The following is a 23497-nucleotide window of genomic DNA, read 5'->3' on the forward strand; positions in this document are numbered from 1 at the left end:
TTCTATGATCTTGATTTGTCAATGGTGTAAAATTACAATACCACTATTTTAATCTATGAAATAATCTATTACACAGTATGTAGTTCAAGTTAAATTCATGTCTGCCTTTCTTCTTGACATAGATCGTTTCAAATCGGTTGGACGCCTATTGTTATCAATGGCAGGAATTGAGGTAACTAACATTATTTTACTCTTTATTTTGTCTGACAGCAAATCAAAATTAAGACAGAAAAGCAGCAAAAACACAAAGCGAGCAAGAGCGGACGGAGCTACCGCCACCGCCTGCCACTTGAGCGGCGCCATCTCGGTTACGGTAGCAAAAACGGATACGGACTCCAGAAAAACACGTTGTAGAGTTGGATAAAACTGGAACAATACAGAAGAAGTCTTCCACAAAATGGGGAACTTCTTTAAACTGTGACCAAGGTAGAGAATATGCAGAGTCCCCTAATTTAAGACATAAGAAGATGGCAACCTAACTACTATGCACACCTTGGAAGACTAACACACTGACCTACTTGTCCTTTACGTGGTCCTTGGTAGGATGTAAACAAACCACATGAATATGTTGAGGCATTGGCTGGAAATTCCAGGTTTAAATGACTTCAACCAACCGCAGTCTTGAACCCATGCATGTCCATTGTTTTTTTGTTTTTTGTACTAGGCCTGCAGGAGGTCGTGACCCCCCTGTCAATCTGCAGCTGTAGGATGGCAGCAATGTTGCACAGGAGGTGGGGGAGAGATGAGCTAAAAAGTCACGTGGAGAGGACCCCAAGTGGGCGTCGAGGGCCCGCCTACGCCCACCCCCTTCCTTCCTTCAGTGTGCAGTACAGAAAGTACTCGCTATTTTCTCAGTCACAGGCCTTCCCTCTTGTGTGTCCCCCATCCCTTCCCCCCATGACAGAGAAGCTCCACCTTGTGAACATGCACACACCCACCAAGAAGAGCTACTCATGCACTGCCAGCCTTTCAATCAAGGCGGCCCACTTGCTTTCATTATGGCTGACACAATACAAGGCACAGGTCAGGGCGAAAGGAGGTTCTTAGTTGGAAACAATAGTAGAACCATCGTCGATTCGTATTTGTGAAGTGAACAACATACAATCTGCGATCGGATGGCCACCGATTCAGGGTGTCCCCCGCCTTTAGCCCGGAGACCGGTGGGATTAGCTCCAGCACCCCCCACGACTCTAATGAGGCTAAAGTGGTTCAGAACATGAGATGAGAGACAAAATGCATCGTTTGTAAATGTAGATTTCCTGGTTCCTGGTTTAATGACAGATTTTTCAAAATACACAATCCGATAAATTTGTATTTGTTATTTTGCTGATTTGTGGCTTTTGCAAACACTTCAGGATTAATTATTTACCGCATGTATTGTGACATGTTTGGGAGTGAATTGCGATTTAGCAGAGACTATTTTTAAAATAAATGTATATATATTTTTGCAAAAATCTGATTATTTAAAATAATTATCTCTATTTTCTCAATGTTATTGTTTGTATTTAGCTGAAAGCCATTTGATTTTATCAATTAGAATTGTTTGGAGTATAAACAATGCAGTTGTGTATTCAGTGATATTGCAAAACTCGTACATCTAATACTATGGGGGTGAATTAAACGTATACAAACCTTACAATTTCCTTTATATAATGTATTAAGATATAATAGGCACCATAGCGTTAATCCGATTGCATATGCTTCAATTTACTGAAGGAAAATAAGCAAATCAAACCAATTCAGAGGTACAATTTCAAATAGGGGAAACCCTGAATGCCACTTTCTGGTGTTTTCCATTCGTGTCCAAAGCAGCAGGGAACCCCTCGTATGCACCAGGCGTACGTTTTTCTTTCTTTTTTTTTTCATTCTTCTTTTTTTTGAGGGGCGCTTTTATTTTAGAGGCGGTGCTTGTTGGCTCCAGAGTAGTGTCGTAACTCTCAGAGTCCCCGTGAAAAAGAGTTTGGCCAGGGCCGGAGTTGCTGCAAGGGGGGGCTTGCTTTTGCTTATAGCTTAGTAGTCTTTTTTTTTCTTTACAAGGGGGGTAGAACTACTACGTCCCCCTTTTTTCCTCGTCACCTTTTTTTTAATAATTTTCATTTTTTCTTTATTTTTCATTTTTCTTTTTTGCAGCCTCGCTTCAGGATCTTTGGGGGATTTCTTTCTTTTGGACCCCTCTCCAAACCTTCGCTCCTGTCAGATCATGAACAAGCTATATGTTGGGAATCTAAGTCCTTCGGTCACTGTGGAGGACTTGCAGCAGCTCTTCGGGGAGAGGAAGCTGCCCGAGGCCGAGCAGGTCCTACTCAAATCCGGCTATGCCTTCGTGGATTTCCCCGACCAGAACGCGGCCGTAAGGGCTATCGACACTCTCTCGGGTGAGTAAAGAAGTGATGCTTGAGAAGATGACACCATTTCAAAATAACATACACAGTCACCTAGAGCACATGCACGAATTAATTGGATGCTTTTTATGCGCGTGTGTGTGTAGAATTCTACCCGAATGTTTCAAGCGCGCGTCAAGACCGATTGAGTCGATGATCGATCGCCGGACACTTGTTTGTTTATTTATTTTCACATAGGCGATTTAATATCCCCTTTCTTTAAGACAAGGCAGTCGCCACATGAGGCGTAAGGATTCCGATATAGAGTGCGCCTCTTTTTTTGGTAGTACTGGTGGTGGTAGTGGTGGTCTCCCCCGCTGGAATGCGTGCGCACGGGGTGCTCTTGATGCTCGGGGTAATTATTTTTCACTTATTTTTTCTCGTGATTTTATTCAAGGCGGTCGAGCGACGCTCGCGCGGAAAACTTGTCACGTCCGTGTTCACCGGACGCTTGGCTGTGTTTTTACGAGGTGTCTTGGCGGTGGGTCGCGGGGGTCCGGAGGAAAGAGCCCATAAACAGGTAGCTGGAAAAGGGGAGGGGGTGGAGGCGAGGTGAGAGGATAATTCCGGGGCTGCTGCGCCAGGCCACTCGGAACCGCCCCCCCCAGGACCCCCTTCCCCCAAAAGATGCATTCTTCTTTACCCTCTTGCACCTTTACCTTGAGAATCGAACTCTCCTGTTGAGCGTGGTTCGGTTTGTGTGCAAAGCATGGCTGCTCATTTCCCACATGTACACTCGTACGTGAAGGTACCACATGCTTACTACTATGTATATTGTTGACGAATGATTTCCATGAGCGTCTTTTTGCCCCTCTGACTGTTTTTAGCGTTTTATTTTTTATTATTATATTATTTATGGTTATGTTATATATTGTTTTTGTTGCTTCTACTCCCATAGGAAAAGTGGAATTGCACGGCAAGGTGATAGAAGTGGACTACTCTGTTCCCAAGAAGCTTAGGTAGGCCCTTTTTTGTCATTTACACACAAACACACACACAAAACACACACACACACACACACACACACACACACACACACACACACACACACACACACACTCAAACACAAACAGAAACACGTACACACAAACACATTCACATACATAAACATACATATACACACACACATAATCTATATGAACTAGTGTTTCTCAATTAAAAGTCAAAAAATGATACTTAGCAAGCATTGAAATTCAGTTTGAATGATTTTATCTGTCAACTGTGTTGCATTCATGTTTTTGATATTCTTCATGTTGTTTTGTATATTTTGTTGAAGTGTTTGGAATGTCTACAGCATGTTTAGTCAATATTAATAGTTATTTGGGGTAATTATTTACAAAAAGAGAACCGATGAGACAATCAACATTTATAATTGTGTGAATACTGTGTATTTCTGTTTCTAACCCTCACTTGCATATATTATACAACTCAAATTGTGGTGAAGGTAAATTTGTTTTATTCTTTTTTTTTTTGCTGCAAAATGGTATGCACTGACAATTCCAAAAGAGTCTATTTTAATTGTTAGAACACCTGAATTGGACTCTAACTACGCTAATGCCTTTTATTACGCCCCAACCCCCATCCCTGAGTCCCTATCAACGCAATGCACAATGAGTTGCATACCAATCAGGCGTTGATCTGACTCAATTGCGCATTTTTACCAAATAGCTCGCGACCACAGCCCACTTTCCCCACTTTTAGCGAATTCTACAGGCTTCCACGAAGCCCTTCGATTGCGCGAAAAACCGCTCCCTCGCCAACAGGGAGAGGCCACATTGCATGACAAAAAAAGGTAAATATTCAACCGTCTTGCAGAGGATCACGTGACCCAACACTATAGTGTTTCTAGCGACCACCGCCCCTTTTCGCGCACGCACAACACATACATTTTTTTAAAAAGGGGGGCGGATTTACGTCAGCAAATCAGCGTCGTAAACGTCTTGCTTGGATTTTTTTTGGGACGCCATTTGGTGGGTTACGGCGTGTTGGAGAAGCTCACCAACATGGCGTACAATGGGTGCGCCACTCCCCACACAGCCAACGTGTACGTAGGCCATGATGGCTGAGCCCCACAATGGCTGCCACGATGGCTCTTTTTCTGCATGGGGAGGGATCATACACACCCTAAAAAGGACATACATGTGTGCGATCTGCAAAGAAAAAAAAGATTTAACGTGTGCGGATTGAGCTACTCGGCCAACACGTTTGTGAATGTAAAGAAACACCCCCAACCCCCCAAACTCTGTCCTCGCCATTGCAGGGGAGGGGCCGAATGTATAGGCGAAATCCTATAAGATCAAGCAGGCAGGATGCGTCTTTTCCACACATCGTGATTTTTTCGACTTGCTTGAGATCGAAAATGGTTTTTCGTAAAACGAGACACGTGAACTCCAAAATCATGATATGATCTGTAATTTTTAGGTCAAGCTGAAAATATACATTGAGGAAAAATATTTTCATTATCTCTTTGATTCTCATTGCACCCTCAAATTCTTAAAATAACATTGAAATAGGACTAGACTAATTTGAAAGCAAATGAAGTACATTTAAGTAAAGAGATGAGCATTTGCAGTTTGTCCTGCAATTCTATTTAAATAAATAAATGTGTATTTACAATAAAATAGAGTAGTAGGGATAATATTAGTGTGTGATTTGTCAGTTTTGTCTTTATTTAGCATGTAGGGACTTAATAATAATTGGATTCACATATAAAGTTGTCTTTATAGGTTAAACAGAAAAGGTAATTGTATTATTCTTTGTATTATTCCTGTCAAGTACAACTTGGCACAATATTTATCTATGAAGCCTGTTGCATTTTGTCATCATCATTTTAGAATAATCACTATTGCATTTTTAAAATTCTGTAATCATTGGGTTTTGTCATTCGTATACATTTCTTACTGAACTACATTTTGACTTGCATTTACTTGAGAAATCATCTGTTCACATTTTAAAGTCAGTTGTCTTCCTGCCATAACACAAAATAATTTATTTATAAGGCTTTTTTCCTCCTCCAGATTTTTTTCCAAGCCATATGGTCCAAATTTAATTAGAAAACTGCAATTATATTTGGAGAGGAAATTGGAGTTAATTAATTTGCTCCTATTTATATCCATACACATGTTAGTTTGTCTGTTTTTTTCTTATGGTGGCAACTCTTTCTCTAATTACACTGGCTAAACAGTTTCCACAAAGCTTGACCTACTGTGAATCCATCTCTTGTTTATTTAATTAAATGATCTGCAGCATTGCTTGACTATTAAATGTGTCCAGCATGGACAAAAGGGATTTAAAATGGTTGCGTGTGACAATATTATACCCGATTCATTTGGAATGAGCGCAATTTTGGGGTATTCAACACATTTGTTAATCAATGCTAAGTAAAACGTGCCATTCTGTTTGTTGACTCAAACTGAATCATTTACAAGACCAATTTCATGTTTACAGATAATTTAAATTAAATTATAAACCTCCGCCTAAACGTCCAAATGGCGAAAGGCGATAGCCATTAGTTGATCCATTCTGAATCCATAAAAACTCCCCGATTGGTCAAGGGTGGAGACATAGTAGGAGGTGCTACCACCCTCCTAAAGTCTCGTCTCACCTGAAATGCATAAAGTTGACATGAGTCCCATTAAAATAACATTAAAACGATTGGACTTTATCAATGAGTGGTAATATGTGAACTCTTGGCTCGTCATTTGTACAACCATCATTTATCCACAAAAGCACGGTCTTGTTTGTTTTGCCTCTTATTCGACTCGATGTCGCGCGGTCGAGCACATAGCTCAGATTAGATGTGAGAGAATTTCAAATTGTGCTACTCCGCCACTGGTGGGAATCACTGTTTAAACTCCTGGAATCTCCTCTTAACCGGGCTGGTGCTTCCACACCCGTGGCGCTCTCAGCACGGCTCACTTCAACCTGTTGCCGTGTGAAACAATCGGAAAAATAGCCAATTGTGCAAGGAGATGGCTCATCTTACCTTTCTCCTATTTTTCTTTAACGCCAATAACTTATAGTGTCAGAATCAAAGATGTTTTTTTCCTTTCCCCCATAGTACTTGGAAACCTATAACAATATATGCCAGGGCGGTGAATTATTATGTTTTCCTGAATGCGATTTGCACCCGAGTCCAAGTCTTACCGGGCAAAAAATGCACAATGAATACAAAAAAATATATTTATTGCAGTTTTAGTGGTAGTTTAATTGTATCAGAGAGGAAGAAACACTATTATACGTTATAATAATGACAGTTAAATGGAGATTAACAGTCAAAATGCTCTTTTAATAATTTATCATATGAATTGTTGTTCTGCACACAAACACAACATATTATAACTTGTTTTCAGAACTCTTGATCTTAATACAAATCCCCCACCAAATCCATTATTCTTCATTTAGATTAACACTTCTGCAAAACCTTCAACTTGTCAGTGTAAGAAAATTAAATGTGAGTCACAGCTATGAGAAAAAGTGTCACTCACTTTTTCAGTAAATGCAGTAGTTACAGTCATCCGTAGCGTTACATTTGGACACGCGATATGAATTTTAAGGGCACCCCAGGGTGTGGTCTCTATGAGAAGATGGGCAGCTGGGGCATGTAGCAGGTGGTGATACTTTCTGCCATCATCCTTTATCAACACCCACTAGTGTAACTGTGCACTGATGGTTGTTTAACAGGTGAAATGAGAAGGCTGAAAGTAGCATGTGTCTTGTCTGAATTGGCTACTGCATGGTGAAGCAAGCCGGTGAACATGACTGAAATGGAGAAGAGTGAAAAGAATACACAGTGTGTGACTCACTTTAAGGAAGAACAGAAAACCCTCGTATTCTTATCAGGAAAATTAACTCGAGAGGTGCCACATATTTTTATGAATTGAAACGCAACCAACATGGCATGATTGTTAATGTGATAACTCCCAAAGGCATTATTTTCTCTTTTTTTTTCATGAGGAGCTTGGTTTTGTCTCAGTCTCGGATTGAATGGCAGGTAGTAGTGATTTATAATATATATAATGTGATTTTCAAGTTCTGGTATTGAATTGTGTGGGCATTGAATTTAATTGCCAAAAAAGACACATTGAAGTTGTTTGTAATCAGTCAAAAACTGAATAGAATATAAATTTTATTCCTTAGTTTAACACAAGAGAGTATTATATATTTAAGTACAAGATTAATAAAAGGGACCAAAACAAAATGACGCAAAAAGAAAAACAAAAATAATTGATCTTACATATCCAGGAACTTAATTTTTGTATAGAAAGCTTGTGTAACATGTCATTTCTTAACAGTCGAATCACAACAATATACAATCCTATGGTTAGCATTTTATGGAAACTATTTGCAGAATCCCGCATACTGCAAACTAATTCAGTCACATTCGGCTGCATTGCTCAGTGTGCGGTAGGCCTTAGACATTTGGAAGCTGCACCACAGTCCTCTTCAGTCTGCAGCTTTTTCATGGAAACCAGAGTATTTCATGGTTTGCAGTATATTAAGCATCCAGTGGTGGTAAAACCACACATGCTGCAAAACCTTAGGCTTCACCCACAAATAACCATTTAGGATATGTTAGGACAAGAATAGCACAGTAGAACGAATGGCAGTTATCACCTTTAAACTCATGCTGACCCCTTACATCATTGGTCAAGTGTGCTTGTTCTACCTGTGTTTAATGCATTATTACTGAGTCAGGTAGACATTTTCAGGTCTCAATACTAAGATGAACAACCGAACTTTTCAAATATAACTTTTTCTGGTATATATTTCCAAAATCAGCTAGGAAAAAATCCAATTTTCACTATGACCGAGAAGATAATAAGCAGTATAGCACGAAGTAGAGGATGTCATTTTACAACCTTTGTCATTTCTCAGCAGAGAGTGCTGACTACTTGAAGGTCCAGCTTTTGTAGTAGAGCACTCGCTGGTCAGAGTTCTGACTTTATTTCATATTGAATACATATCCTAGGAAGCAGTCAAAGTAAAAATACCAGTGCTCATTTCGTTCCTCCAAGAATGGCGAAGGGGGGTAAAAGTGCTGAGTCCGATTGTGTGTCACAGTCTGAGCCCTTTTGTGACCTTTTCTTATTCATAAACCCGCTTTGGAGCCATCGTTTTCATCCCATTTCATATGTATGCATTCCCACCGCAGGAAAGTGAACCACCGCAGTTTCAGTCGCTTGAATCTAAACCCCACAAGCCCGCCATTGTGCCTTCTCTGTTATCACAGAGGGACTTCCGAAAGAGGCAGTGTCAGAGATGGGAATATTTGTGTGGGTGCGTGTCCGTTTTTCCCGTCTGCTCATCTAAGCACCACTGATAGAGGGCAGCATTGCCTCCCCTCGTTCGAGAAGCCCCGGGTGGGATGCGAAGAGATTGAAAAAAAATGCAGCTTCTATTTAGATGCAGGTAGATAAATAGACAGATGGATAGATCACTCATCAGCTTTAGAATCAAATGTTTTGTTGACAGAATACATTATATTAAATGGGTGTCAGCGGCGGCTTTTATGACTTTGTTTATTAACTGAAGCATTTAAATGCAATGTGTGGAATCTCTTTATTGCGCAGACTTGACACATTTGCTTTATTAATATTGTTAGAACAAAGCCTAGAGAGTTACATCTAGGAATGAGAAAGAAGAGAGGGAGTAGTAGGAGGGAATCAGAAAAAAAGTGTTTGTTCAGTTCTTGTGTCTGGTAGTGTAAAATTAGCTCTTACTTCCTATTGTGGTTGTTTAGCTGTAAAATAGATCACATATCCGTGTATCCCTACACCAAAGTGAACAGGTTATACAAGACTCGACCTTGGCGGCTGTCTGTCCTTTCCTTCCTGCAGAAGTATCATGTGATATTTGGCATTAATAGGCCGTATGTTTCTTCAATCTGTTGTTTTTGGTTGATAATAGAGGACTACTAAGCCCAGGTGCCAGAGAACAATGTTGTGATTTATGAGTTTTATGACAATATTGGCCAATATTATGTTGCGCCATGATTCTATTGAAGGATCTAGTAAATTTGACCTTATTTTAATACCCTGCTGTTAGCTATGAAAGCCAACCATTTACCGGAAGTGATGTAATTAAAAACCCAGTTATCCTATTCCAATATAATGCTAATATTCATTCATTCTCCATAACAATTGTCACAGTTTCAACAAAAAAATCATGTATAAGATCATATTGAAATCCAAAAGAAATCTTCTGTATCCAAAATAAAAGAATAGTGTAAACCTGTTGAAAATGTTTCTAAAGGTGCTTGAGCTGCTCTTCTTGCATCATAGGTGAATCGCTAAGAGTGTCAAAATGGACGTTGCTAGGAAACGAGTGACTTGTTTCACACGGTGCATGGCGTGCTCTGCATAAAGTTGCCGATATATTTCCCCGTGACGCACCAACTGGAATGTTGCCGTGGTAAATATTTGATGACGGCGCGGTCATGCATACGTTCTTGCGGTCTGAACATTTGAAGCGGGCCTTTATTTTCATTGATGCTTCACCTCTCTGCCTTCTCTGGGGAGCGTCACACCCTCTTTTCCACTGCAGCATTCTCTTCCACCCCCCATCCGTCTCTTCTTCCTCACATGTGCACGTTTTGTGTCAGCATATAACGCCGCCCCGCCCCCCCTTCGAAAGCCTTCCTCCAGCTGCCTTCCAACAATGTCGCCGCTTCCTGGCACAGCGTGGCAGCGCTGAATGAGGCCAGCTGTGCATGAGTGGGTGTAAATAGTGTACGACTGTATGCCGTGTACTGTAAGCTCAATGTGAGACTGTAACAGAGACAGGAGATTTATTCTTAGCGGCTTACTTATTGACATTCCTTAACAGTAGTACGCATCCTGTACGCACGTATGTTTGCGTGTCCGTATCCTTGCCGTAACATCTTTTGAGATGTTATTCCCTGAGCGGCAGGCAGCAGTTCATCTATAAAAAAAACATCATTTCTGTGGTGTTTTTTTTTTCAGGACAAAAAGTGAGGCATCAAAAGACTTGTGTTTGCGGAAAACAGAAACTGTTGTTTTAAAGCACTGCTTGCTTGTTCAAAGACAAGTGAGGGATTTCCTAACCTTTTTTTTCCCCCTCGAAAGTCATCATTTACGTCATGGGCAATACACACACAGTACATCAGAACAAACACATTTGCTGGCAGACTAAACACATCTTTAGTGGCATTTTTACATCACATAAATGGTAGGGGAGTAACCGCATAGGTAGGCAAAATACCAGGAAAAGTCCCTGCTGCTCACTTTCTGTCAGATGTGCTATTTATGTGTTTTATTTCTTTTTCATTTTCAAACTTTAGTAAGTCTTATAATTTATGTTTGATGCAAATTAAAGTAAATGTAATCCGGTTTCTGGAAATATGATATCATATTCGACACGGTATGACTTTACAGGTATTTTTACAGTGATGACCTCATATCCAAGAATGTAACGCCTCAGTCCCCCAATGCATTTTTTTCTTTGTTTTTAATAATGAGTTTTCAAATCTAATCCTTTATTTAGAGTCAGACTGACTTCTTAGAAAAATAAACATGGAACCGAACATGATGATGAAAGCAAGCCAGCTTGTAAATGCGCACAGATTTATTTGTTGTGGGGACGAAGCTTTTAAAGCCCATGCGGGTCTACAAATAGAACAATTACCTGCATTACAGTAAAACAAGCGCATTTATTTCTGACGCATGTGCTAGCAAATGTGTTGAAACAACTCAGCCTTTTTACTAAGCAGCTTCCTAACTGTGCACTACCGGTAGTACACAACATTAGATACATACGCACAATCTATTTAAATCCAAAACAAGAACCATATGACAAAATGCGCCCATCGGGGTTGACACCTGTCACTGCTCACTCGACACCGATACATTTAGAAACCCTCCCCAGCAATGTCCAGTCCACTTCCTTCTTAAAACCCCAGCCTCATTTTAAAGAGAAGGATTTGGAGCCATTTTAGCCAGGAGATTAAAGTCTGGCAGAGATAATGCCACTTGAGCCACTTTTCAGTCACGTGATGTGGTCCAGCGTTCTGGCGATGAGGATGACGTCCTTCATTCATGAAGTTTGGAAATTTATGTTTTAAAAAACAGACCTTAACATGGACCTGTCTATCTGGCGACCCGAATTTAAGGAAATCTAAAAAGTCATGAAAATGATGAACGACTCATTTCCCAGTTCCTCAGAGTAATATATTTCCATCATACACACTTAAAGAGTAAATATAACAATATCCCATTTCTAAAATCCTTTTAAAATGTGTTTTAGCTCAACACGTTAAAGTATTCCCCATCAACTCTTATTATAAAATGAAAAGTAATGCCCACTGAGGAGTCCACAAAAGTATGCTCTCACGCCGAACAAACGACATGTTGTGTATTGATCCTAGAACGCAATGAGCTAGTATGTGTTTTTTTTTTCCCCTCCGGTGACTCATGACCATCTGTAAAGTGGCCATGCTGCATTTTTTTGTCTTTATTCAGTCAAACAATCATGGAAAACCAGTCTTGCAATGCAAAACAACTCAATTTTGTCACACTAAATATTCTCACAGGTTTGTGGTGTTTAACGTGAAGCCATATCATTTTCTTATGGCAAAACCTATCAAAATACATTTACTAAACTGCTCGCCTGCCAGAGGGAGCTCAGAGTGAATTGACTGCCATGTTGAACATGCTGGAAAAAGAAACGGATGTAAAAACACACCCACGCAAGACTGCAACTTGACACTTTTCTTTCCATGTATATGTGATCTACACTCACGAGACACTTTGTAGGGTTCATGTAGGATACTATTGAGCTGAAGAAACTGATGTAATGCAACATAACTGCAATTGCAATCCATTTTTTTTCTAAATTAAAAGCCGGAGCCTTACTGGATTCAAGGCTGGCGACATAATAATTTGTAATGATTTTAGATTTTTCATTCAAAATTGAATTCTATATGCATTTATTATTTCAAATTCTTTGGATTTGGTAATTGTTTTCAAAAATATATTTCAGTTATCACAAGCAGCATATACACCAACAAAACCTTTTCAAGGACTATAGATAAACATTTCAAAATTAAATTAATTTGCATTCAATGGCTGTAATTTCAGAAGCATAATTGCTTTTTAATATAAACCTTTTCAAACATATTCACTAAAGTCACATTCAGTCTTTGTCTATATCATCTGCTTTTTCAACCTATTGTGACAATGCATGAATGTTATCAAAATACAAGAAAATTGCTTATATCCAGTGCAACCTAAACTGAAAATAGCCCTGTTCTATTATGAGAAATCTTTCTATTAACCCGAGCCTAATACTTGTAAACTGCCTTTGACGACAATAGACGTCCAATCTGTGACCTAGAGAAGTTGCCAGTGAATAGATCGGACATCTGTCGCTGTCAATGGCAGCTGATGACTTAAACTACATGTAGCCATAATAGTATGGCTGTATACTACGCGCCTATGAAAGACAGGCACTCGGACAGGCTCAACCCTCCGCTATAATAGCTCATGGTGGGCAGATTAAAGGATGAGACCTGAGGAACGAGCCACACGCGTCAACGACAAAAAGCAGTCAGCGGACATTGCAAACTCTGTCCACCTGTCAAGCGTCCCGCACAGCAAGTGGGGGACACTTTGCAAGGATGTAGGGGTAAGCGTGCCGTGTCGAGGGGTTGGCGTGTGTGCTTGGATGTCAGGTCGCTCGCGTGCGAGGTCGGCCGCTCGGACTCTCCGCTGCACTGCTGACTAAGTGCTTTGTGACGGACACTGGCAGGAGTTTGTGGAGTGATGTTACAGGCCGTGAATGTTGTTGGTCCGTTCTGTAATGCTTATCTTCACGAGGGTGCTGACTGAGCCAGGTGTGGGGCATCCAGGAACTACAATTTACACTCTTATTCAAAACTATGGACAGTTTTTTGTGTTACTTTGCACTAGGAACTTGTTTTCGGAATGTGTTTGTATTGTTTTCAATGGAGAATGTTTTCTCAATGGAAGTAAAGGTCACTTGCTGTTGCAGAAGTAAAAAGAAAATATACTTATTCTAATCAGTAATGATGTGTTCAGGAAGGTAATACTACCTGTATGATGGTATTCTTCATGTGGCTGTGTCAAAAAATTCCCCAATAATTTACATGGATTTAGAACAGGCCGCAAAAAGAAACTGTCGACAGAGCCCTGAGTCGTGGTCGCGTGGCGTCTGTGGTGCAACCACCCGATTGTTTTGATTTAAAAAGCAAGTGGAGCTTTTGACAGCTTTCCTTAATGAAATTCAGATGTTTTATATATGGGCTCCGGGACCTTTTTTTTTTTTTTTGTAGTGATGACATAAGAGATGTTTTCTGAGGCGGTGTGAAGAGTAGCTTTCCTAGTTATTTGGGTTTATGCAATCAAAACATTGATAATGATGGTGTCAAGTTGACATGAGTAATTGCAGCGGAGTGTCTTTGGCTTGTTGACATTTTTGGTGTGAGCTTTTGGGATGAGCATCATCAGCTGCGTCTCTGGAATTTGGAAACGTGTAGTTGGAGAGAGATATATTGATATAAAACACTTGGATAAATGTCTTTTAATGGTTTCCTTTGATTATGAAAGTATATATTTAGATTAGATTACAATTTTATTTCAGCCCGTATTCAGTCAGTAGCAAAACAGACACAGAAGACATTATAGACCTAGGTAAAAAAATTGGAGCTACATTATAAGTATTAATGTATTAAAGTCGACTATACATATGCCCTTGAGGCAATCGCGTGCGGGCATCCTCATTCTGATTCTTTTCTCAAGCCGGCAAAGCCGAGGGAGAGGATACAGCGGCTGCGCAGGTTGCTGAGATATACTCTCGCCCGCAGAGGGTTGATATGAGAATCACAGGCGGCTGGGTGCTTCCTGCTGAGATGAGATGCTCAGTGGGGCCGTTGAGTGAGCGCTTCCTAACTGCCGCAGTCTTAGTGTGTCGAGAAGGTGTGGTCCTTTCATGTTGAGGCTGCAGGTGCAGAAAAATTCAAGGATGCGTGCATAAATGAGAGCAGGGGTAAAGTCACAAAAATATTTTTTCCACAGTCCAAAGCGTTTTAACACAGAAGGGCAATGGCAGCTAAATAATTGAGCATTAGTTTGGCATATAATTGCAGGCTGATATATCATATTTAGTAGTGTAAATAGTATTGTTATTCTGTTTTGGAGGGGTCATAATTGCATAATCTTATAATCAAATAATTCAAAACGTTCTCATGGCATAATACAATTGTGACAGTAAACGGCCAATGAGTATCTTATTATAGCTTTTACATCCGAAAATTTCACAGTACTTCTTATTAAGTTTTGGTGTGTATTGGAACGATTACTAGTCGTAATGCATTGTTCTTGCATTGACATTGACAAATGTTAGCTTTCAACATTTATTTTGACATCTGAATTGGCCTAGAAGAAAAAGGCTTCCTGGAATTAAAACCAAAGCAAATCTAAAAGCATTTTATGTTGGCATAAAGAACAGTGAGGCAGATCTGCTGTGGACAGGCCCAGTGGACTGAAAGGCTATTTTTTATTCATCCAAAGTGAGCCTCCTGCTGGGCCCGCCAGCCGTCATCGACAGGCACAGCTCCCGCATACAACCGGGAGGATATAAACAAGGCTTTCAGAGGCCTCATTAAACACAATTATTCCACCCGTGTTTTTCTCCTTTGCTGTAGAAGAGTCCACTTTTTCTTCTATCCAATAGAGCTGCTTAGTTATTGTTTTGGTTTACGAATTCACTCTTTTTGCCTTGAAGGAATTCCATCATGATGTCAGATGTTCTGTTAGTGTGATTTTTTAAAAATTATTATCATACTGAAAGCAGTTTGTAATACCTTGATATTTAAAATGAGGGAGCGATATTTTTAATTAATGCAAATACACTATTTTATTGGAAGGTTCTCTTTGTAAATTGGTTTAAATACACACAGCCTCTGCACAAACTGGGAAAAAATATATATATACATACATATATTATATGATTTTAGCTCCATGTGGGAAGATGCAATTTAATATGATTGCAATAAATGTCAAATTTAATGTCAAATGTGACTACATAATGCAATCCAATGTTTTTGGGGATAAAAATGTAGTACAATTCATAATAAGAATTTCAGCAATGCAGATAATTATAAGCACATTTCAGCAAGTCCTTTAAATGACAAGTCAATATATTTATTTCAAGTAATATCATTTGTATTGTAAAGTAGAACTTAAAATTACACTTTTTCATCTTATGTCAGATATGTAAGTAGATCTTTCATTTCACCCACAATTTATTCTTTAAGGCCTCATATTCAATCTAGTTTTCTCTTGTTTAATTTTTCTAATTTTACAGACAAAAGCTATACAAAATATCAACGTCACGTCAATTTATTTACATTCTTTGTTACATTCTTACAAGTACATTTTATTACTGCTGGCCATACTCTAAGCATGAGTCATATACAATCTACTGGAAGTGATCACATGATTTGTCTCGGTGGACTTTTAACTTTTTCCATCAATATGTCCATTATCTTCATAAAGGCTTGATGAGCGGGCCAGTCCGAACTCCTCATCTTAGCTGGTGTGGGTGGGCGCAGTAAATATTGACTTTTCAAAATAAGTGTGGCCACCCTCAACTATTTAAAGGCCAAATCGAAAGGATTTTTTAAAGTCTCTTCCCGCCCAGTTTTTGGCAAGATGCTGCGAGCGTTCAGTCTGAATGAATCCTCCTCTGGTGTGGAACGCTGGCGAGGGAGGCGCAGAGGAAGGGCTCTGGGTTCACCTTGTGTCAATGTGTAAACAAAATAGGCCACAGTGTTGTCATGGCTCTTACCCATCTGTGCCGAAAGACAGTTAAGATAGACAGGCGGGGTGCTTTGCGTAAGGCCACAGGCATGCTTGAAATCAAATGGGGGAAAACGTCATTTTTTCCACAAAAAAACTGGCAAAAAATGTCATTGCGCAGATTGACTAGAGTTCTTGGGTATGTACTTTGCTATTTTTGAGCTTCATTTTTTGGACTTTAGCTCAGCCGATATTTAAACCCATGAATGCAAAAAGTGATCAGTGGTATTAATTCATATAATCAATAAAAAAGAATGAGAAAAAAATCATTAATCATTAAAAATCTGCATTATAGCCAATTGAAATGAGCCTTCATTTCCATATTACAGCTTTTTGGTTAATCATGATGACATTATGATTTGACCAAAATCCATTTAAAACCTTGTTTAATAGTCACACATTAAATTAATTTATTTGCACTGTTGGCGGATGAAAGAAGTGAAGAGTGGAATGTCCAAAATCAGTGTTTTTTTCTTCTTCTTTTTTTCCTTGGGTGAGCACAATCAGAAACAGTCATTCATTCATGTCCTGCATGTCTTCCCGGAAACTTCAACCTGCACTCTTTTCCAAGGGAAAGATGCAAAAACCTCTTCAGAGGAATGCGGTGGTAGCCCACCACAGACGCTAATTTCTCCCACTTTCACCTCCTCGTTTTTCTCAATCCATCACTTCATCACTTCAGCTCCTGGAATGTCTGCTAATTGTTTTTCAAAGTGCTCTCAAGGACTTTAGGGTTTTACGCGAGTGCTTGCTGTTATTCCGCCACTAAACGTCGGCTTCTTTTTTTTTTTAATCTGGTGTTGACTGTGCCGCTCATGTTGTTTCTCACACTTTGTGGTGACCGGGCGCTTTTGTGTTGGAGCTATTAACGGGGAATAGGTTGCAATAAAACAGCGTGATGTCCAAATTTAATTGCGAGCTGTTCTAATGCACATGCAGCTACTGTGAGGCAATTTTGAATTTTATTCTTTTATGTAGCAATTTTATACTCCTCGGAATACTAGATAATTAGATTTGAATGTATTGACTGTGAGAGATGTCCAATCTGTTTGAATTGGGGGAGGCTGTCAGCTTTTTTGGGTTAAATAAATATTTCCTGTTTTTTTTTGCCAAAAGAATGAACTAAATACATTTTCACTATTTTAATAAAACACTAAGTAAAAAAAATAACAAGAAAAACTTGTTGAAAACCCCCTGAAATTCTAAAAAAATGTTTAGATGATGTAAGATGTAAACTAATCAAAAAAGAAAAATCTGTTGGATAATTTTCCTAATTATTTGGCTTAAAATGAGAGTCCAAACAGTTATTAAATTAGCAATGTCTTGATTAATTGACTATCAAAATGGTTGTGTATTCATTTATTAGATGATAAGTCAGTTAGTCCAATTACGGCAGGCTTAATTGGCAGACATATTGGAATATGAAAAAGCTGAATTTGACACGCAAGCAATCGATGGATAGAAAAAGATAAAAGGTTGTTACATTCTCTTTTTTCCTCTCATCCCTGCAGGAGTCGGAAGATTCAGATCCGGAACATTCCACCTCATCTACAGTGGGAGGTGAGTTTTGTGTTTGTGTGCTTGCATGTTCAAACAGCGTGAAGTCATTCACGTTCATTCCTTATCAGTTTCAATGTCCATTGGTTTCACTGTTTTTTCTAGTGTATGTGAACCAAAAATGTTCCAAATGTGTATGAAAGTTTTTCTTTTTTTACCCATATTTTTGTAGAATTTTTCTCTAGATTAACAACTCACTCGTTGAAATAGTGCAATTTGATTGTTGTTGTTTTTTAAGTAAATAACTTTAAATTACAGGACTTTGTATTATGATATGTGGCTAAACATGTAATTGTCCTAAGTGACATCACAACTACTTTCAGTGTGTAGTTTCCAGTATTTTAATGTGTCATTGTTTTATTTTTTACATCACTACTTTATTCACTGACACTGTCATTGCTCTGCCAGGATTTCGACGGCCTTCTAGCTCGTTATGGTACTGTAGAAAATGTGGAACAAGGTAAACAACTCTTCTAAAATTAATTCATGCAAAGATATCTTTCGTCAGGACATTTGCTAACATCCAATTCTTGCTTCTTCTCCAACAGTCAACACTGACACAGAGACGGCAGTGGTGAATGTCACGTACGCAACCAAGGAGGAAGCGAAAGAGTGAGTATAGGAAATAATGATTGCATATGTGATGCATGTTTTGCTTTTAAAATGGCTTCGATGTTTACTGTTATAATGTGTAGAGTAGCATATTTTAGAGGACCAATGCAAGACAACTTACACATAATGTAACCTTATCATAATGACACTTGGTATGCAGTACAGAAAATAAAAGAAGGACTAAATATTTTTGATTTTTGGTCTCCTTTTCAGAGCCATTGAGAAGTTGACCGGACAGCAGTGTGACGACCTCTCCTTCAAGGTGTCGTACATCATGGACTTGGACGCCGCTCCGCCCATCCAGGCAGCCCGAGGTCGCCGTGGCGGCCGCTCGCCACGTGACCAGGAGCCCCCTCTGCCCGGACCCTCGGGGGGCTTTGGTGCTCCACGGACCCGGCAACAACAGGACTTCCCTTTGCGTATGCTCGTGCCTACACAGTTTGTGGGCGCCATCATCGGCAAAGAGGGCCTCACAATCAAGAACGTCACCAAGCAGACGCAATCCAAGTAAGCCATTGCATCAAAAATGGAGATTCCTCACTTTCGCATTATGGAACCTTCTCTACTCTTTCAGAGTGGACATTCATCGAAAGGAGAACGCAGGCGCGGCCGAGAAACCCATCACCATCCACTCGTCTCCGGAGGGCTGCTCCTCGGCCTGCCGAATGATCTTGGACATCATGCAGAAGGAGGCCAACGAGACCAAGGCGTGAGTCCCCGTAGCCGAGATTAGCCATAAACGTCTGCGGCCTATAATCTTATCCTTTAACCTGCCAGTACACCTTTTAATCTCTCGGTGCATTTTCTCTCCACGTTGGACAACTAACACAGTAAACACAACACACAGCTCGCAAAGGCTGACACGTGAAGACGGCTTAAAGATGGACGGCATATCTAATTGGCTTTGACACTTTGGGAAGCATTTAAAGTACACCTTTGCTTTGTTTGTCTATTGCTTTTTAAAGGGTTAGGGTTATTTAACTCACTGTTTCTGTGCCGCGGGAAATTGCAAGAAGTCATAAAATTTAATATTCAGAGAGAAAAATCAATATAACATGATAACATGAATCAGAAGTTGTTTGGTAATATTAAAAGATTTAAGTCATTGAAAGATAAGCATTCACATAATCTAAGTACTATTTGTATTTTGGTTTTCAAGGCAAGAAGAGATCCCTCTTAAACTCCTGGCTCACAACAGCCTGGTAGGCCGCCTCATTGGGAAGGAGGGCCGCAACTTGAAGAAGATTGAAGAGGAGACCGAGACCAAGATAACCATCTCCTCGTGAGTCACCACTTACTTCTACTCAGTTTACAACTTTCCACAAGATCTTGGATAGTTTTTTTTTTCTTCAGTATTTTAACACTAAAACAACAAAGAAGTCAAATACATTGAAAACAGATCAGAGACTATTGCACTTCCCTATGCATGAACCAAGGGCTCTGGAGATTTAAAATGAAAACGTAGGGATTGCTGTCTTTATTTTCGTATGTTTTTGGTGGTCTTGTGAAAGCATATTTCCATTTCAGTTGGTTATCTTTTTCATTAGTATTTATATCATTTTATTGAAAATCTAGTTTTTGTCATTTTGTTCTTTTTTCATAAAAACAATACATAACTAAAGACAAACTATTCACAATATAAAAATGATTAAAATCTGAAATTATAGAACTCAATATTACCATTTTTCATTTGAATTATATAATTGCATTGGAAAAAAAGATTTGTAGATTTCAACAAACCCCAAAACTATTTTTTGTGTAATACTAATTTTAAAAATAGCTTCTCTAACTCCTTTTCTGCCATTGACAGTTTCAGACGTCCAATCAAATGGATTGAACGTTTAACACTGTCAATTGCACTGAAACATAATGAACTAATACTGCTGGGTGGCTGAGACTTGATGAACATGTAATCGTAAAATTCATGTTGTTTCCTTATCAGCACAAATGTTTATGCCCGCTTTGAAAGGCCCAAACTTCATTAACTCTTGAACTAGATACACAGGAATCCAATTAAAATCCACCCTTCCCCCTTGCAATGAGAAAAAAAAATGCTTATTTTCTTTGTCTGCATACTGCTTTGACACATCTGCTTTGTATGTGCGTGTAATCGTTTGTTCTAGGTTACAAGACTTAACCATTTACAATCCAGAAAGGACCATCACGGTTAAAGGGGTCTTGGAAGCGCTTTGCAAAGCCGAGGCGGAGATTATGAAGAAATTGAGGGAAGCTTATGAGAACGACGTCGCTGCTATTAATGTGAGTTGCTGGAAATTATGGACTCTTTCTGTGACTGAAGTTAAAATTTGATCAATTTGAGTGGATGACAGTAGATGAATACTTTCCGTATTAAAAAAGATTATTTACTAATGGTTCCTATTTCATATATCTAAAAAAAATGTAAATAGAAAATGAAAACTTGTCGATGAGGAAACTTATTATTATTGACTTTATTGCTTAGCTATGAGGTTTAAAATAAAAGAGGATTTGGACCATTTTGAGTTACAATGTCTCTTAAATGAGATAGTTGAGTATCAAAATAGTTATTTATTATATTTTATAAGTTGTTGATGAGTCGATGATGAATCATGTCAGGTCTGTTCTACATCAGCTGCTGGTAAACCAGAGAGCATTCAAAAATTACAGTCATTTAGCTTTTTTACAAGGCTTCTGACTCAAGCCCCCCTACTACGAGACTTCCCCATCACTCAGCGTCTTTCCCAGCATCCGACTGATTCCTAGTGACATCATCAGTCAGCTTTGACCCCTCCGGTCATTGCTAGATTTACTCTTGAATAGTGATGAGCACAAATAAGAAAGTAATAGCAGCTATCTCTGTGTAATTGACATAATATTCTATTATTTATTTATTTGAAATGGCTATTTAAGACATGGGGTTTATCCCTTGGTGGTAATCACATTATTCTGTGTCGGCTTCTTGGATTGTTTCCACTGGGCTGTGAGCGCCACCTCCTGCTGCTATGATGATGTTACATAAAGCTTTTCTACTCATACGATAATGCTGTTAACAGATAATAAATTAAATGAGACAAAAATTATAGTTATAATGGATTGGACTTCTACTCATGGTGAACTAGTTTTTCTTCTTCACAGCAAAAGGATCTTAATTTCTTCTATTTTGTGTTGCTTCTGTTTTTAATTCTAGCAACAGGCCAACCTTATCCCAGGCTTGAACCTGAATGCCTTGGGCATCTTCTCCTCTGGTCTACCAGTGCTGCCCCCAGCTGCCGGACCTCGCGGTTCAGTCCCTCCCGTGCCACAAGGAGGATACAACCCATTTTTAGTGAGTCTTGATCAAGCTCTGAATAAATGTGGAGCTCATTTCATCGTTAAAAAAAAACTCCATCTCCACCGTCTTCAACATTACGGTACAAATTTGAACCCCCCCAATTGGATACTCTCCCGAGATGAGTCAGTTTGCGTGTGACACGAAGTCCACACTCATGGTTGGCACGCCGAGCGACACAGTGTGAGACCGCGCTGGCCAAAACGTGAGAGCGTGACTTCATGCGTCGAAAAATCCCCCTTCAGTCGGAGCCTGTGTGAGTGTGTCTGGGAATGTGTGCGCAAATGCACCACCCTGATCTGCCTGCTTGTCACTTCACTTGCAGAGTCACTCTTCACATCTCAGTGGCCTGTACGGGGTTCCTCCAGCCAGTGCCGCCCCCCACCACCACTCAGTATGTCCACCAAAAAGCTGCACCACACAGAAACTCAACAAATCTGACACAAAAATGTCACAAATGCTCCTTAAAAAACGTGAATTCACTTTAAGTCTAAATAGACAAAGAGCTAAATCCAAAAGCGTCGCTTGTCATCGTAACAGCATCACCACAACCACCAAAACACCACAAATATGTCTGGATTGAGCGTTCCAGCCCAGAGTTGAGCCGGAGCTCATTAAATCCACTCAATAAACCACAAGTACACAAATACTGAGTCCAGACTGCAAGAAAAGCTCAACTCTTACCCGAGTCTTGCTTGCGGGGGGTCGGGTCAAAACATACACCCAAGTTTCATCATTCAGAATAGCGATTTTTATCTTCTCTAAAAAGACAATCTTAATCATAAATGGATTGGACGTGTATGTCCGTCAATGGCGCTTAACCCTGTTTTTAAAAAGTGTTTTCCAGACCCGTACTTTTGTGAAAATGTCTTTGTTTCTGTCCACAGGCTCCAGAACAGGAGGTTGTCTACCTCTTTATTCCAACTCAGTCTGTGGGAGCTCTTATTGGGAAGAAGGGCCAGCACATCAAGCAGCTCGCACATTTTGCCGGAGCATCAATCAAGGTGCGCCATAGAAGTGTCAACTACACAAATTAAGTTCACGGGACCACCACGCTTAAATTTCTTCTTTCCCTTTGGTCAAAAGATTGCACCAGCCGACAGCCCCGACGTGACTGAAAGGATGGTGATCATTACTGGCACGCCAGAGGCTCAGTTTAAGGTAAAAATCAACCAGAATGCATCTATAAAATGTATTTAAAAAACACTGTCATTTTCGGGGAAGACTATAGGATGTTATCTCTTTTCTAACATCATTATTTTCCACATATTTTAGGCCCAGGGTCGAATATTTGGGAAACTGAAAGAGGAGAATTTCTTCTCTGGGAAGGAAGAAGTCAAACTGGAGACACACATTAAGGTTCCTTCCACTGCCGCCGGAAGGGTCATTGGGAAAGGTGGCAAGACGGTGAGTACTCAGGATCCTTTTCATCCATCTATCACTTTTCTGGAGTTTTTTCTTATAAAATTTCAGGTGAATGAGCTCCAGAACCTTACCAGCGCTGAGGTCATCGTACCGCGGGACCAAACTCCAGATGAGAAAGACGAGGTTTTTGTGAAGATCAGTGGACACTTCTTTGCCAGTCAGGTACAGTTAACATATTCACCTGCCATTGACTCCAATAGATGTTCCAGTTCGTTTTGAACTGGGAGTGGCTGGCAATAGTATGAAAAATATGGATTTTTTTCTATGCTTTTGACTGCAATGTATTAAGATGAACTGACTTGTCAACAACACCCACACCCATGTGATGGTGAGTATTAATGACATCACAAGGACGTGCCTGCAATCTGAGATACTCG

The 23497-nt window shown here is 39.7% G+C and overlaps 1 protein-coding gene across 1 annotated transcript in view; it reads left to right on the forward strand.

The window, feature by feature from the left end:
* igf2bp2a (insulin-like growth factor 2 mRNA binding protein 2a) overlaps window positions 1-23497 on the forward strand; it is a 28638-nt gene that overhangs the window by 254 nt on the left and 4887 nt on the right. The window contains exons 2-18 of the mRNA XM_077728386.1: window positions 211-539; window positions 665-836; window positions 2131-2375; window positions 3280-3340; window positions 17731-17779; window positions 18185-18236; window positions 18325-18388; window positions 18602-18895; window positions 18963-19097; window positions 19548-19670; window positions 20512-20647; window positions 21555-21692; window positions 22021-22089; window positions 22583-22699; window positions 22782-22856; window positions 22971-23102; window positions 23169-23282. Coding sequence (XP_077584512.1) covers window positions 709-836; window positions 2131-2375; window positions 3280-3340; window positions 17731-17779; window positions 18185-18236; window positions 18325-18388; window positions 18602-18895; window positions 18963-19097; window positions 19548-19670; window positions 20512-20647; window positions 21555-21692; window positions 22021-22089; window positions 22583-22699; window positions 22782-22856; window positions 22971-23102; window positions 23169-23282 — 1932 coding nt within the window. The 5' untranslated portion in view covers window positions 211-539; window positions 665-708. The remainder of the gene's footprint in view (window positions 1-210; window positions 540-664; window positions 837-2130; window positions 2376-3279; window positions 3341-17730; window positions 17780-18184; window positions 18237-18324; window positions 18389-18601; window positions 18896-18962; window positions 19098-19547; window positions 19671-20511; window positions 20648-21554; window positions 21693-22020; window positions 22090-22582; window positions 22700-22781; window positions 22857-22970; window positions 23103-23168; window positions 23283-23497) is intronic.

This window comes from Stigmatopora nigra, chromosome 11 (assembly GCF_051989575.1).
Source record: "Stigmatopora nigra isolate UIUO_SnigA chromosome 11, RoL_Snig_1.1, whole genome shotgun sequence".
Taxonomy (NCBI): domain Eukaryota; kingdom Metazoa; phylum Chordata; class Actinopteri; order Syngnathiformes; family Syngnathidae; genus Stigmatopora; species Stigmatopora nigra.